The following is a 17,958-nucleotide window of genomic DNA, read 5'->3' on the forward strand; positions in this document are numbered from 1 at the left end:
TAACCTCCTCAGTGTCCTGTAAGACATCTCTATGATGAGGCTCAACACCCTTGTCCTCTGAGCGGTCCATGCTGATAGCTTGTTATATGGCAAATTTATGGAGTGTGCGGCAAACTACTCTGGTGGCAGTGTGGACGCTACAACGGCCTTAGTGCTCCTTGGCTGGGGTGGGGTGGGGGTGGGGGGGGGAGAGGGGTGCAAGGTGGAGTAAATTAGCCAAGGTTCTGACTCCATGTTTATGGATGTTGAGCAATGATAGGATCAAGCATGGCCAAGATGTCACTCCAATTGAAAAGCCTGCTTACGTTAACTGGAATCACACACTGAAGTTCTGGCCCTAATGTATCAGCATGCGAGCACGCAAAGAGAAGGTTTGCTGGGAAATCTAAAAACTTTTAAAAAATGCAATGTGATTAATTTACACATCAGGAACACCAAATAAAAATAGCCATTGGGGTGATGTACCAGTGGGCATTTGGTGCCTGTTGTACAAAACCCCAAAGGTTTTCTTCATTAACATTGATCTTCTGGCCCACTGTAAAGTTGAAAAGAAAATGGAGGGAGGCATAATGCTGGGCCCCAAGTCAGGCAAGTACTTCAGAAATAGGCAGTTTTGATCGGAGCGATAACGGATGGTAGCGGGCCTTAAAAAAAAGGTTTTAGTAGAAATTAGCACTGGGAGAGAATTTTCCGCAATTTCTGGACGTTCAATGTGGGCGGGCGCTTTGCAGCAATGCCGGTGGTAATGGTAGGCCGAAATTACCGCTGATGATAATCGGGAGGTGGAACAGGCGTTATTTTATGAAACAGGCAGTAACTGGGCATTAAATCGGCAATCGGAGGGGAAATTCTAGCACTTAGCTTTTTAAAATTGATGTAAAATCATGGGCTAGTGATGTGCAATTTTCGAATACGTGCTCCTGGCGTATGCCTGAAATGTGGATAAGTATGTTCTTGAAGTTATAGGTCGAAGTCAGGGCATGACTTAACTCTGAAGAAGCAATTGGCTTCGAGGTTTGTAAACAAATAAAAGGGCCAGTAAAGCAAAGATGAGAATGAAGGAATTATGGTTATTAAATTTCAGGGCTATTTATTTCAGTCACTCTTTGAAATACAGCTTTAAAATCATTCTTGGAAATCTCTATCAATAGTGTTATGTATTGTCCAGGTACATTAAATGTATAGTCACAATGGTGTGCCACAGAGGGCGCTGTGGTGGCAGATCCAAAAGTACCTGCAAGAAGGCATATATAAGGCTGCCCACCACACCTGAGGCACATTCTGGAGTTACACAATAAAGGACCAAGGTCACAGCAGTTACTACAACACCAGACTGTGTGAAGTCAGTGATTTGAGTGCTACATACACCACATTGGCGACAAGGACACGGACGAGCTTCACACAACCATGGCGACTCTGGGCTCGCTAAAGGATTTTACAGTGGGTAATGATTGGAAGGCCTTTACGGAAAGGCTCGAGTACTACTTTATAGCAAACGACCTGACGGAGGACACGAACGCACTGAGAGAGAAGCGTAAGGCGATATTGCTGTCCAGTTGTGGCGATGAGGTTTACTGTTTCGTCAGGGATTTGCTGGCACCCGCGAGCGCCAAGGACAAGTCATATGAGGAGCTGATTGAACTCATTCGTGACCAACTGAAACCGAAGGAGAGCATCCTCATGGCCAGGCACAAATTCTACCACCACTGCAGACCTGAGGGCCAGGATGTCACCAAATATGCTGTGGACATCAGGAGACTCGCGGCGCCATGTGATTTTGGCACACACCTTGACGAGGCGTTGTGAGATGTTTTTGTTATGGGGATTGGCCATGAGGGCCTCCTTCACAAGCTGCTATCCACTGAACCTACAGTCACCCTGGCAAAAGCCATCACCATCAGCCGGGCATTTATGACCTCGACGTGCAGCACCAAGCAGATGATCCCCCATACAGTCTCGAACCCGGCAGGCACTGTCCACAGGACAGTGCCCATCACGGACAAAACTGCAGAACGTGGCTCTGCCCAGGGCAGAGGGCACTGATCTCAGGGTCCGGGAACTCAGAGTCCGCCGAGGGGAGCTAATCAAGTAGCACATGCTGGCGCTGCAGAGGAAGCCATGGGGCTCACCGGTGCAGGTTTGCGGAGTATGCGTGCAATACCTGCCACACGAAAGGCCACCTTCAGCGTATGTGCAAAAGAAACCTGACTCACCGTGTGGCTGAGAGATGGTAGAGGATCCACCATCCAGCGAGGAGCAGGCAGAAGATGATGAGGCGTTTGGACTGTATACGTGTACAGACGATTCGGCCCCAGTGTAAGTCAAGATTAACGGAGTCCCAGTGAGTATGGAAGTGGACACTGGGTCGGGTCAGTCGCTTATGAGTCAGGAAACTTTTGAGAAACTGTGGATCAACCCAAGCTGGTCCCGGTCACGGCGAAGCTGTGCATCTACACCAAGGAGCTGATACATGTTCTTGGCAGAGCGGGTGTGCAGGTATCTCACGGTGGCGAGACGCACGGGTTATCTTTGTGGATCATTGCAAGCAATGGGCCGATGCTACTCGGCAGGAGATGGATGGGGAAGGTCCGTGGGAGCTGGAAAGATTTCATTCCTCCACAGACCGCTGTTCCCCATGTTCACAGGCCTCCTCCAAAGGAACTCGCGACTGATCTCCATGCCGCTCACGCTGCCAGCGGAGAACAGCAGGGCCTCCCGGCACCGGGCCGGGTGTCACATCACCGACCGATAATTCGCTCTCCTGCCCCCACCCAGGGCTGCGGGAACCGGGGAAAGGACCCGGACCCGGGGCCTTCGGGTGGCGCCGCTCCGCGGCCGTGGCCTGCAGGGTCTCCTGTTCAGCAGCCCAGGAAAGGTGCAGGATGTCGGCGCTGCGGAATGTTCTGAGCCGGTTCAGACAAAAGGTTACACGGGCCATACTTGGTGTTTGCCGTGTCAACAAGTGTGTGCTGGATTTCGTCAGGAAGATAAAGACTCACTGTGCCGAGCGACCTGGAACTGGTGATAATAAAGTCCTTGCTGAAGAAGTTAAGATGGCGGCGAGCCTCGTGGCAGCTGAGCTCTGCAGAGAGACAGACAGGCAAGACCAGCAGAGCACCTAAAATGGCGCCCCCCCTGTGGAAACCTCGTGAAAAAGCAAGATGGCATCTTAAAAGGGAAATGCACCCGGGAGCCTTAAAAGGGCCTTACACCGTTGGCGGTCCCCACAAAGAGGCTTTTGTAAGGGCAAGAGGGAGTCAAAATGAGTAATGTGATTTGTACGATGACATGATTTATGACAAGAGTTAATATTTTGATGCTGAAGTGACTACTGTGTTTAAAATGATTGATATGATTTACGAAGAAAGTTCGTATCACAATGTACAAGTAAAAGAGTTAATGGATGTGGACTAACATGTCTAATGGATTAATGCGATTCCCGATTTTGTGTGATTCATGCAATGGTTCAGATGAGCCGCAAAGGCGACTATTTTCTGAGAACAGAGGCAACGCGCTAGTTGCGATACCCTGTCTCAGCGCAGCCCACTATCTCGGGCAAAAAGGGGCAGTATGTCGCCACCACACCTCACCCAGTGGAGCGGGGATTAAATAACTGTTCAGTGTACCTGCAACTTTTGATGTAACTCTTCAATGCATCCATATGTACTACACAAATGTACTGTCTATGTATACCTGCTTTCTGTTGGAGGTCATGCTTGTGTACTTCATCACCCATGTAAGGACTGCAAATACCACATGCTTGCACTGGATCGCAAGCATAATCTCTACATGAGGGGGGGAGAAGAGGGAAGTGGATGGTCATGGACTCACACTCACAAATCAACCAGGACGGACAAGGCCGAGGTTACCATAAATGTGCTTGCGGAACTGGGGGGGAGGGGGGGGGGGGGAGTGAGATGTTATGTATTGTCCAGGTGCATTAAATGTATAGTCACAATGGTGCGCCACAGAGGGCGCTGTGGTGGGAGACCCGAAAGTACCTGCAAGACAGAGTATATAAGGCTGCCCACCACACCGGAGAGGCACTCTGGAGTTACACAATAAAGGACCAAGATCACAGCAGTTACTACAAGACCAGACTGTGTGGAGTCAGTGATTTGAGTGCTACATGCATCACAAATAGCATTGCACTTACACTGCTCGTGTATACCTCATAGTAAAGGTATAGCACAGGTTGCTCCCTCGCCTGTTCTATTAACTGCAGAATGGTATTTGGAGGAGGCCCTATAACAGGGGGAAAATACATTTCATTGCAGTACAATTGATGCTATTACCAAGAGAAAAATTACTACATGTTAAATCCCAAAGGCTGATTATTTTTAAAGTGAAAAATAATAATCATTCATACCTGACCTACCTTCTTTATCTCTGACACTTAAAGTAATGAATTTACTGACAAGCAGCAACATGAAGACTGCCCATCCACAGAGAGCGAGCAGGAAGCATCGGTGCTGCATGTTTTTAGACATAAGCCATCTCCTGCATGTGTTCTGCAAAAGTAAAAGAATATTTGAAGTTTAGTAACAGCATAATCCATATTCCCAATCTGCAGTCTATCAGAAGTCAAGATAAGATATTAAAGACACCAAACCTACATTTACAGCACTGTGCCTATAAGTTGATTTAATTGAATAGTTTTTCCAATTTAATCAATTCAAAACTATTTGTGTTGTAAAAGAAACCTTGTATGTGTCATGATTTTACATTGAATTAATTTTCCCTCAAAACCACTGTACTTTAAACTAATTTAATGTAGTGTATCACAGAATATTAATTCACAGATTCACAAGAGCATGAGACAAGTCAGAAACAAGAAAAAGCCGTCAAACTCATGCCTCGAGTGCATTAGCTTGCTCATCAAAATGTACCTCATTTGTCTTTGAATAATCTAGATTGTTGTGCCTCTATTAACTTGTTTGTATTATTTGTAAATTATTTCAAAAACTTGTCACTGATAATCTGCTATCTGTTTTAAATTTGCAATTCGTTAATTTCTATTTCTGACTTTTGTTACAACGTTTTTTATTGTACTTTGAAGCAATAATCCAATTTTACCCCATGTATACCATTCAATATTTGATGTACTTTGATGAGAATCCATGTTAACTGCCATTTTTCTAGGCTGCAAAACAAGCTTTTTCAGTCTTTTCTCAAAGCTCATTTGGTATCAGCCTTGGTAATATCTTTTTTTGTAGCACGATGGTTGAAATAGAACACAATATTCTTCACTATTGTCTGACCAACACGTATGAAGCTTTACCATAATTTCTGCAGATTTATTTTCTACTGTTCTGGCTATATATTCTTGAATGCTATTATGTTCTTTAATGTTCTGCTACATTGACTAAAAATTGAAAGTGATCTTGTCCAGTTAGTTCCAGATTCCTTTTCAAGCCATCCTGTACTAATTCAATTCCATTCATCAATTATTTCCCACATTTTTCAATCTATGTAATACTGTACATTTATCAGTATTAATTTTATTTTGCCATATGTCTGCCCAATTGCATAATACTGCTGGTTTCAGTGTACAGTTCATTTACTTGAATTAGAAACAATCGAGGTCCAAGCATCGACCTTTGTACCCTTCACAACACTTTCCCACAGTCAGACATTACACTTTTCATGAATACTCTTTTGTATTTTTTAACCAGTTTGCTATCCAGTTCCATATTCTCCCTGGATTCTTGTAGCTTTCAGTTTAATTAGAAGTTTTTCCATTTGAAACATTATTAAAAGCTTTCTGAAAGTCTAATAAATATGGGATGTCTCGGTGTCCTTTATATATATATAATCCTCAACTTCCAAAGTATCACTGAAGCAAATACTACTAATCTTCAGTATAAAGAAAAAACTCATGCAACACAACTGGAGATACAGCCAGGATACACAATAACATTTGCTAAAAAAAATTAAGAGTTTACTGAAATAGAGGTTTAATTATCTATCACAATGGAGAGGATTCCCTAACACACTGATCTGCTGTTTAAAGCAGTGGATTTATATATACACACACAGGAAGTGAGAGAGACTGTACGGAGAATTGTGTACAAAAGGGATTGACGGTACTGGCAGGAATTGGGAGACATTGCTGGAGGAAAAGGACACAAGGCCACTGGGATCGACAAAAGCTCACTGATCATATCAAGGGAGTATATATAGAAACAGTAAAACATAGAAAATAGGTGCAGGAGTAGGCCATTTAGCACCTCGAGCCTGCACCACCATTCAATAAGATCATGGCTGATCATTCCCTCAGTACCCCTTTCCTGCTTTCTCATTTACCCCTTGATCCCTTTAGCCTTAAGGGATCTAACTCCCTCTTGAATATATCCAATGAACTGGCATCAACAACTCTCTGTGGTAGGGAATTCCACAGGTTAACAACTCTGAGTGAAAAAGTTTCTCCTCATCTTAGTCCTAAATGGCCTACCCCTTATCCTAAGACTGTGCCCCCTGGTTCTGGACTTCATCATCAATCAGGAACATTCTTCCCGCATCTAACCTATCCAGTCCCGTCAGAATCTTATAAGTTTCTATGAGATCCCCTCTCATCCTTCTAAACGCCAGTGTATAAAGGCCCAGTTGATCCAGTCTCTCCTCATATGTCAGTCCCCCATCCCGGGAATTAGTCTGGTGAACCTTCGCTGCACTCCCTCAATAGCAAGAACGCCTTTCCTCAGATTAGGAGACCAGAACTGAACACAATATTCCAGATGAGGCCTCACCAAGGCCCTGTACAACTGCAGTAAGACCTCCCTGCTCCGATACTCAAATCTCCTAGCCTTCTTCACCGCTTGCTGTACCTGCATGACAACTTTCAATGACTAATGAACCATGACACCCAGGTCTCATTGTACCTCCCACTTTCCTAATCTGCCACCATTCAGATAATATTCTGCCTTTGTGTTTTTGCCCGCAAAGTGGATAACCTCACATTTATCCACATTATACTGTATCTGCCATGCATTTGCCCACTCACCTAACCTGTCCAAGTCACCCTGCAGCCTCCTAGTGTCCCCCTCACAGCTCACACCGCTACCCAGTTTCGTGTCATCTGCAAACTTGGAGATATTACACTCAACTCCTTCATCTAAATCATTAATGTATATTGTAAAGAGCTGGGGTCCCAGCACTGAACCCTGCAGCACCCCACTAGTCACTGCCTGTCATTCTGAAAAGGACCCGTTTATCCCGTCTGCTTCCTGTCTGCCAACCAGTTCTCTATCCACGTCAGTATATTACCCCCAATACCATGTGCTTTGATTTTGCACAACAATCTCTTGTGTGGAACCTTGTCAAAAGCCTTTTGAAAGTCCAAATACACCACATCCACTGGTTCTCCCTTGTCCACTCTACTAGTTACATCCTCAAAAAATTCCAGAAGATTTGTCAAGCATGATTACCTTTCATAAATCTATGGTCCTCTTGACATAATAGTTCCTTTCAATTCCTGAGTATTCTTGAACAAACAAAAGATTTCAAAAGAAGCAGATTGTAAGGAGAACCTTATGAAGGAGTCACTCTAAAATGCTGATTAATGTACTCATCCTACTGCTCTTTTAGCCATTTCCTTCAGTGATTACTCCCAAATGCTGTCACTGTACTCTGATCTTTATACACAGTTCTTCTTACAGTCCATCACTTTTTAAATCTTTCATTAATTTGAGAATAACAATAAAACATTTAAAAGCAGTATTTAAGGAGAGCCATATGTTAAAAGATCCCTTTGCTCCTCCTGAACAGCAGATCTGTATCAGTCTGTGGTCACTCGTAGCATCCTTTCCTGAGTAAGAAGGAGGGGATTCAAGTAACATTCCAGCACACGAGCACATAAATAACTCTGGTTGACACTTCAGTGCAGTGCTGAGAAAGTGCAACATTGGCCCGGAATTTGCGATGAGAATACCGGTGAGGCTATCAGCGTTCACCGTGATAACGGAGGAAATCTGGCAGCAACTTCTGCAGTAGCACATGCAGTTAAACACAGAAATCCAGAGGTTTCTCCTCCATAGGGTGCACTGTTGTAGTCATCACTGATAGACTTAGTATTGAAATGAATGCAACGGTAGAACTTGCTGTACTTGCCCACACTAAAAACGGCTGAAAAGGTTGAGGCTGGTACATTCAGGAGTAAGGGAGTTTTTAAACAGTGTGATAAAAGATAATTACTGCTGAGCAACCTCTCCAGTCTTGAAAAATTAAGTTTACAAATGTGGAGTCATATTCCCTCAGAAAAACTTTTGAAAATAAAAATACATTTTTTTGAATTTTTTTGGCTTACATCTCACTCCCCTAATTTCATCGGTATTTCCCAATCTTTATTTTGCTTTCTGTACATCATTTAAATCTAATTTATATTTTCTGGTTTGGACTCTGCGTGGCTCAATAAGGATACTTCAATCTGATTGGTTGAAGAGCCTTGTTGTTACTTGCCACAGGTCCACTGAAGATGTCACAGATCCCCTGCAGCAGATGCTGCATTGGAAAAGACACCAGATTAGAGGAAGTCTTTGCTGACAAGCCCACAAAAAGTCTGGGCAGCTGTCAGCGAGTTGAACAGCGAGCGCCATTCCTTCGTTGCTGAGAGCAAAATCTGGGTCATTGTTTTAGGCACCGCCTTTCAGGTGAGATGTTAAACTGAGGCCGTGTATGACATAAACGAACCTATTCAAAAGAACAGTGGGGGAATTTGCTTGGTGTCCTGACCAACATTTATCCCTCAACCATTGCCACCAAAATAGATTATCTGGCCATTTGGCTCATTGCTTTTTGTGAAACCTTGCTGTGCACAGATTGACTGCCGCATTAGCTTACAAAGCAACAATGACTGCACTTTAAAAGTAATTCATTGACTGTAAAGGGCTTTGGGACGTGCAAATGCTATATAAGTGCAAGTTCTTTTTATCCTTCCTCTCTCTCTCTTGCATACTGTTTTCCTGACTTATCCCAAATGACTTTCTTCATTGTATCTATTGTCTGATGATGTGACCATGGAGACATTTTGGAGGTGGATAATAATACTTTCCCAGGAGAGGAGTGTATGGATTTGTAATGAATTTGTTACTTGCTTTAGTTTCCACATGTACGCTGACGACACCCAGTTCTACTTCACCACCACTTCTCTCGACCCCGCCACAGTCTCTAAATTGTCTGCCTGCTTGTCCGGCATCCAGTACTGGATCAGCAGAAATTTCCTCCAATTAAATGTTGGGAAGACCGAAGCCATTGTCTTTGGTCCCCGCCGCAAACTCCGTTCCCTAACCACCGACTCTATCCCTCTCCCTAGCATCTGCCCAAGGCTGAACCAGACTATTCGCAACCTTGGTGTCATATTTGACCCTGAAATAAGTTTCCGACCATATATCCACGGCGTAACTAAGACCGCCTATTTACACCTCAGTAACAATGTCCGCCTCCGCCCTTGCCTCAGCTCATCTGCTGCTGAATCCCTCATCCATGTCCTTGTTACCTCTAGACTGGACTAATCCAACGCATTCCTGGCTGGCCTCCCACATTCTATCCTATATAAACTTGAGGTCGTCCAAAACTCAGCTGCCCGTGTCCTAACTCTCACCAAGTCCCAATCAGCCATTACCCCTGTGCTCGCTGACCTACATTGGCACCCGGTTAAGCCACGCCTCAATTTCAAAATTCTCATCAGTGTTTACAAATCCCTCCATATCTCTGTAATCTCCTTCAGCCTCATAACCACCCCACCACCTACCCAGAGATATCTGCGCTCCTCAAATTCTGCCATTTTGATCACCCCTGATTAGAATCGCTCAACCAATCATGGGCGTCGTGCCCATCGTGCCCATACCGGCCGACCAAGAGCTATCCAGCCTAATCCCACTTTCTAGCTCTTGGTCCGTAACCCTGTAGGTTATGGCACTGCAAGTCCACGTATTTTTTTTAAATGTGGTGAGGCTTTCTGCCTCTACTACCCTTTCAGGCTGTGAGTTCCAGACCCCCACCACCATCTGGGTAAAGAAGTTTCCCCTCATATCTCCTCTATACCTTCCCCCATTTAGTTTAAATCTATGTCCCCTGGTTGTTGATCCCTCTACCAAGGGAAATAGATCCTTCCTATCCACTCTATCTAGGCCCCTCAATTTGAGACACCTCAATCAGGTCTCCCCTCAGCCTCCTCTGTTCCAAAGACAACAGACCCAGCATCTCCAATCTTTCCTCATAGCCAAAATTCTCCAGTCCAGGCAACATTCTTGTAAATCTCCTCTGCACCCTTTCCAGTGCAATCACATATTTCCTGTAAAGTGATCACCAGAACTGCATGCAGTACTCCAGCTGCGGCCTAACCAGTGTTTTATACAGTTAAAGCATAACCTTCCTGCTCTTATATTCCATACCTCAGCTAATAAAGGAAAGTATTCCATATGCCTTCTTAACCATCTTATCTACCTGGTCTGCTACCTTCAGGGATCTGTGGACCTGCACTTCTAGGTCCCTTTGTTCCTCTATACTTTTCAATGTCGTACCTGTTAATGTGTATTCCCTTACCTTGTTAGACCTCCCCAAATGCATTACCTCACACTTATCCGGACTGAATTCCATTTGCCACTATTCTGTCCACCTGACATTAATATTGAGAATGGATACAGAAGGATTGTAAATGTGGCAGAGGGATGGAGATAGGGAATCATGGGAAAATAGCTAAAGAAATGGCAAGATGCAGACATTGCAGAATCAACAGAAAAAAAGGGGGTTACTGAGAGTTGAGGTTAAACATGGATCACGGGAAAGAAAAAGCAATCACAGATAGGAGAAGGTAATGTAATGGTTTTCACTAATAAGGAGGGGAGAATAACGTAATGCTTTTTACTGATGAGGGAAATAGGTTTTACTGATAAAGAAGAAGAATTTAATGAGGCTATAAACAAGCTGACCTCAGGGCCAGCTTGAATTAGGAGACCTCCTCGCCTGCCATTGAACATACTCGGGGGGGGGGGGGGGGGGGGAGGGGGGGGAGGAAGAAAGGGAGTGGACAGACCAAGTGCTAATCAAATGTGTTATGTTTTGAAAATGTATAACTACTGTGCTTTTCACGCTGTAAAGGTGCTTGTCCAGAGGAAGGTAAACAGGCTCTGATTGAGAGTGTTCCTTGGTCTTGACAAGTCCCGGTCGGAGAATCTTCAATAAAGGTCTTTTACAGAAAAGGCAAGAAGGTGTTCGCGTCAGTGTATTCGCTGAAACAGATTGAGGGAAAAATAATCCATATTAATATCTTCCTGCAGTCCGCAGCTTTCTTCTTCACTATCAACCACACAGCCTATTTTAGTCTCACCTGCAAACTTCTTAATCATACCCCCAACATTCAAGTCCAAGTCCTTGATATATACAACAAAAAGCAAGGGACCTAGCACTGAGCCCTGCGGAACCCCACTGGATACAGCCTTCCAGTCACAAAAACACCTATCAACCATTACCCTTTGCTTCCTGTCTGAGCTAATTTTGGATCCAACTTGCCACTTTGCCCTGGATCCCATGAGCTTTTACTTTCATGACCAGTGTGCCATGTGGGACCTTATCAAAAGCCTTGCTAAAATCCACATACACTACATCAAATGCACTACCCTCATCGACCCTCCTTGTTACCTCCTCAAAAAATTCAATCGTTAGTCAGACATGACATTCCCTGAACAAATCCATGCTGACTGTCCTTGATTAATCAGTGTCTTTCCAAATGAAGATTTATCCTGTCCCTCAAGATTTTTTCCAATAATTTTCCCACCACTGAGGTTAGGCTGACTGGCCTGTAATTAGTTGGTCTATCCCTTTCTCCCTTTTTAAACAAAGGTGAAACATTAGCAGTCCTCCAGTCCTCTGGCACCACACCTGGAGCCTGAGAGAATTGGAAAATAATGGTCAGAGCCGATGCTATTTCCTCTTTTGCTTCTCTTAACAGCCTGGGATTTATCCACTGTCAAAGCTGCAAAGCCCCTTAATACTTCCTCTCTCACTATGTTTATCTCGTCTAATATTTCACATTCCTCCTCCCTCATTGCAAAGTCTGCATCAGCCCTCTTTTGTGAAAACAGTTGCAAAGAATTTATTAAGAATCATACCCACGTCTTCTGCCTTCACACACAGATTTCCTTTATGGTCTCCAATAGGCCCCATTCTTTCTCTAGTTATCCTCTTGCTCTTAATGTATTTATAAAACATCTTTGGATTTTCCCTGATTTTACTTGCCAACGTTCTTTCATGCTCTCTCTTTGCTTTCCTGATATCTTTTTTAATTGCACCCCTGCACTTTTTATACTCCTGTAGAGGTCTCAGTATCTGTCATAAGTTTCCCTTTTTTTCTTTATCTTGCCTTGTATGGCCCTTGACATCCAGGGGGGTGGGGTGGGGGGGGCGGTGGGGCTCTAGATTTGTTAGCCCCAACCTTTTTCTTTCACATACTTGCTCTGAACCCTCAGGATCTCCCCCTTGAATGCCTCCCACTGTTGTGACCCTGATTTACCATCAAGTAGCCGTTTCCAGTCCACTTTGGCCAAATCCCATCTCAGCTCAGCAAAATTGGCTTTACCCCAATTGAGAACTTTTTTTCCTGGTCCACCTTTGTCCTTTTCCACAACTACCCTAAATCTTACTGAATTATGTTCACTAGCACCCAAATGCTCTCCCCACTGATACCCCTTCCACCTGTCCCTCTTCATTCCCCCAATAAATCCAGAAGCGCCCCCTCCCTTATTGGGCTTGTTACATACTGGCTAAAGAAGTTCTCCTGAATGCATTTTTGGAATTCCACATCCTTTGTACCATTCACACTACTTTTCCCCCAGTTAATATTAGGGTAGTTGAAATCCTCCACTATTGCAGCTCTATAGTTTTTGCATTTCGCAGCAATTTGCCCACATATTTGTTCTTCTATTTCCCTCTGACTATTTGGGGGTCTATCGTACATTCCCAGTAGTGTGATCGCTCCTTTTTTGTTCTTCAATTTAACCCATATGGCCTCATTTGATGACCCCTCTAACATATCATCCCTTATCACAGCTGTAATTGTTTCTTTAATTAATACTGCGACCCCCCCCTCCTTTTTTACCTCCCTCTCTATCCTGTCTGAAAACACAGAAACATAGAAAATAGGTGCAGGAGTAGGCCATTCGGCCCTTCAAGCCTGCACCGCCATTCAATAAGATCATGGCTGATCATTCACCTCAGTACCCCTTTCCTGCTTTCTCTCCATACCCCTTGATCCCTTTGGCCGTAAGGGCCGTATCTAACTCCCTTTTGAATATATCTAACGAACTGACCTCAAGAACTCTCTGCAGTAGAGAATTCCATAGGTTAACCACTCTCAGTGAAAAAGTTTCTCCTCATCTCGGTTCTAAATGGCTTACCCCTTATTCTTATTCAGTGACCCCTGGTTCTGGAACTCCCCAGCAACGGAAGCATTCTTCCTACCTCTAACCTGTCCAGTTCCATCAGAATGTTATATGTTTCTATGAGATCCCCTCTCATTCTTCTAAACTCCAGTGGATACAGGAATGCTGAGCTGCCACACCCGCCCTTCTTTCAGCCATATCTCAGTAATAGCTATAGTATCATACTCCGAAGTGTCTATCTGTGCTCTCAGCTCATCTGTCATATTCCCTATACTCCTTGCATTTGAAGTATATACCATTTAGTGGTACCGAACTCCCTTGTTGTCTATTTTCCAGCCCTTGTTTCCTCTCTCTTCCAAATTCATTTTCTACTTTTCTGCTGCCCAATTCCAGCTTTGCTTCTCTCCCCACCGAATCTATTCTCCGGTTCCTATCCTCCTGCCAAACTTGTTTAAACCCTTCCCAACAGCACTAGCAAACCCTCCCGCGAGGATACTGGTCCCAGTTCTGTTGAGGTGCAACCCGTCTGGCTTGTGCAGGTCCTACCTCTCCCAGAAACAGTCGCAATGCCTCAGGAATCTAAAGCCCTCCTGCCTGCACCATCTCTCCAGCCACGCATTCATATTCTCTATCCTCCTATTTCTGTACTCTCTAGCATGTGGCACCGGCAGTAACCCGCAGATTACTACCTTTGAGGTCCTGCTTTTTAATCTCTCTCCTAGCTCCCTAAACTCTGCCTGCAGGACCTCATCCCTCTTTCTACCTATGTCATTGGTACCGATATGGACCACAACCTCTGGCTGTTCACCCTCTCCCCCTAGAATGTCTTGCAGCCGCTCGGTGACATCCTTGGCACTGGCACCAGGGCCTTCAGCTGCCTAGGCCCTATGCTCTGGAATTCCCTGCCTAAACCTATCTGCCTTTCTTTCCTCCTTTAAGACGCTCCTTAAAACCTCTCTCTTTGACCAAGTTTTTGGTCATCTGCTGTAATTTCTTATGTGTCTCGGTGTCAAACTTTTGTCTTATAACATTCCTGTGAAGCACCTTGGGATGTTTTACTATGTTAAAGGCACTATATAAATACAAGTTGTTGCTGTTGATATTGTTGTTATTATTGATCAACATCTTAAGATTTGTTTAAAAAGTCTTTGGAACTTTTAAAATAAATTGGGAATTTTCATCAACTTTTAACTTTTAAAATAACTTTGGAAGCGACCTTCCTAATGCCTGCTCCCCTGCTCCCCCAACCAAGCCTCAGGCCATCTACCATCAATGGCGCTACTTGGCGCCGAGCTTGCGGCCAACACTTCGCCGGAGGCAATTAGGCTTATAGAGCTGTACCTGGTCTCCAGTTGTCTTGGACCCCCTTGCCACTGGACCAAGACCTTGCTCGGCTAAGCCCGTGTGCAACGGCCACCTCACATTAAAAGAACTCACGCACAGGCATCTTCCACTTCGTCAGTATGAAGTTCGGACCTGGAACGTCAGGACCCTCATGGGCAATTCCAACAGCAACAGGGCGGAATGCCGCACCGCCATAGTTGCCAGGGAGACGTTTTGACATTGATATCGCCGCCCTAAGCGAGACCCGGCGGGCAAGGGAAGGCCATTGAAGGAACATGGTGGGGGTTATACCTTCTTCTGGAAAGGGAAACCAGAGGCAGAACTTCATGGAGTCGGCTTTGCCGTCAAGAATGAGCTGGTCGACCGCCTCAAAGACTCTCCATAAGGTTAACGAACGCCTCATGATTCTTGGTCTCACCCTATCCTGGAACCAATACGCCACAGTCATCAGTGCGTACGCCCCAACACTCGATGCAACGGATGAGACGAAAGAGGGTTTTTATTCCAACCTCGAGACATCCTTGTCCCGCATCCCCACGGGCAACAAATTGAAACTCCTGGGTGACTTTAATGCCAGGGTCGGCAAAGACACAGCCCTCTGGGGAGGTGTGATTGGCAGAGAGGGGGGGGGGGGGGGTTAGGGAAAGCGAACTCCAGCGGTACCCTACTCCTGACAAAATGTCTAGAACATGAACTTCTCATCACCAGCACCCTGTTCTGCCAGAGGGACAAATACAAGGCATTGTGGCAACACCCTCGCTCCAAACACTGGCACCTGCTTGACCATGTCATCGTCCAAGCCAGGGATCGCAAGGATGTGCGCATCACCCGTGCCATGACAGGAGCTGACGATTGTTGAACGGACCACCGTCTAATCCGATCCATCATCAACATTAACATAGCCCCAAAGCAGAGAGGACAGCAGAAGCAGTTCCGCAAAAAGTTAATGCCGGGGCACTCAGAGACCCAGCTAAGAGAGCCCTATACAGCCAGCGCCTCACAGCCAATCTGGCATACCTTGATGACCCTGAGATGCTGAATGCCCATAGCACTTGGTCTGCCCTCCAGGCCTCTATAACTAGTGCCTGTGAAGAGACACTTGGTCACTCAACCAGAAAACATCAGGGCTGGTTTGATGAAAATGATCAAGAGATCAAAGAACTAATAGATCGCAAGCGCAAAATATTTGAGCCTCAAGCAACAACCCAACTCAGGAGCTGCAAAACAACATTACAGATGGCTCAAGGCTGAGGTCCAACAAAAAACCCGGGACCTAAAGAACAGATGATGGATGGAGAAAGCACAGGAGATACAACAACTGGCCGACAGCCATGATATGCGAGGATTCTTCACTGCAGTCAAGGCCACCTATGGTCCAAACTCCCAAGGCCCCACCCCACTCCTCGCCAAGAACGGGGAAACGATCATCACGGACACCGGGGCTGTCAGGGCCCGATGGAAGGAGTACTTTGAAGATCTCCTCAATCGAGAGTCTGCCTTTGACTCGAGTATTCTCGACTCCATCCCGCAGCATGCGACCCACCACCAACTCAGTGAAAGTCCAACGTTGCACGAGGTAGGCAAAGCCATAAAGCAGCTCAAGAATAACAAGGCTACAGGCGCGGATGGAATCCCTGAGGCGCTAAAGTATGGCGGAGAGGCACTGTTGGCGCGGATACATGACCTCATCTCTCTCATCTGGAGGGAGGAGAGCATGCCGGGAGATCTCAGAGATGCAATGATTGTGACCATTTTTTAAAAAGGAGACAAATCCGACTGCGGCAACTACAGGGGAATCTCTCTACTATCAGCCACTGGGAAAGTTGTCGCGAGAATTCTCCTCAATCGTCTTCTTCCTGTGGCCGAGGAGCTCCTCCCGGAATCACAGTGCGGATTTCGTCCCCTGCGGGACACAACGGACATGATCTTTGCAGCTCGACAGCTGCAGGAAAAATCAGGGAGCAGCGCCAGCTCTTATACATGGCCTTTTGCGATCTTACAAAGACCTTTGACACTGTCAATCGTGAGGGTCTATGGAGCGTCCTCTTCTGTTTCGGATGCCCCCAAAAGTTTGTCAACATCCTTCGCCTGCTTCAAGACGACATGCAGGCCGTGATCTTTACCAGCAGATCCATTACAGACCCAATTCACGTCCGGACCGGGGTCAAACAAGGCTGCGTCATCGCTCCAACTCTCTTCTCAATCTTCCTCGCCGCCATGCTCCACCTCACAATCAACAAACTCCCCACTGGAGTGGAACTAAACTACAGAACTAATGGGAAGCTGTTTAACCTATGCCGCCTCCAGGCCAGGTCCAAGATCACCCCAACCTCTGTTGTTGAGCGGCAGTATGCGGATGACGCCTGCGTCTGCGCACATTCTGAGGCTGAACTCCAGGATATAGTCAATGTATTCACTTAGACATATGAAAGCATGGGCCTTATGCTTAATATCCGTAAAACAAAGGTCCTCCACCAGCCTGTCCCCGCCACACAGCACTGCCCTCCAATCATCAAGATTCACGGCGCGGCCCTCAACAACGTGGACCATTTCCCATATCTCGGGAGCCTCTCATCAACAAAGGCAGACATTGATGCGGAGATTCAACATCGCCTCCAGTGCGCGCAGCCTTCGGCCGTCTGAGGAAAAGAGCGTTTGAAAACCAGGTCCACAAATCTACCACCAAGCTCATGGTCTACAGGGCTGTCGTAATACCCGCCCTCCTGTATGGATCTGAGGCATGGACGATGTATAGAAGGCACCTCAAGTCACTGGAGATATATCACCAACGATGTCGCCGCAAGATCCTGCAAATCCCCTGGGAGGACAGGCGTACCAACATCAGTGTCCTCGTTCAGGCTAAGACCCCCAGTATTGAAGCACTGACCACACTCGATCAGCTTTGCTGGGCAGGCCACATAGTTCGCATGCCAGATACGAGACTCCCTAAGCAAATGCATTATGTGGAGCTCCTTCATGGTAAACAAGCCAAAGGAGGACAGCGGAAACGTTACAAGGACACCCTCAAAGCCTCCCTGGTAAAGTGCAACATCACCACTGACACCTGGGAGACCCTGGCCAAAGACCGCCCGAGGTGGAGAAAGTGCATCCGGGAGGGCGTTGAGAAAGCATGTGAATAGGTCAAGCGCAGGCAGCGGAAGGAATGCACGGCAACCCAGCCCCACCGACCCCCTCCCTCGATGAATGTCTGTCCTACCTGTAACAGGGTCTGTGGCTC

General features: G+C 45.9%; 1 protein-coding gene across 4 annotated transcripts in view; it reads right to left on the reverse strand.

The window, feature by feature from the left end:
• chst10 (carbohydrate sulfotransferase 10) overlaps positions 1-17,958 on the reverse strand; it is a 144,560-nt gene that overhangs the window by 110,163 nt on the left and 16,439 nt on the right. For 3 of the 4 annotated variants that reach the window (XM_070892070.1, XM_070892071.1, XM_070892072.1), the window contains one exon: positions 4,370-4,511. In XM_070892070.1, coding sequence (XP_070748171.1) covers positions 4,370-4,490 — 121 coding nt within the window. In that variant the 5' untranslated portion in view covers positions 4,491-4,511. The remainder of the gene's footprint in view (positions 1-4,369; positions 4,512-17,958) is intronic. The other variant, XM_070892073.1, reaches the window with a different exon arrangement.

Source organism: Pristiophorus japonicus, chromosome 10 (genome assembly GCF_044704955.1).
Source record: "Pristiophorus japonicus isolate sPriJap1 chromosome 10, sPriJap1.hap1, whole genome shotgun sequence".
In the NCBI taxonomy this organism is placed as follows: Eukaryota; Metazoa; Chordata; class Chondrichthyes; family Pristiophoridae; genus Pristiophorus; species Pristiophorus japonicus.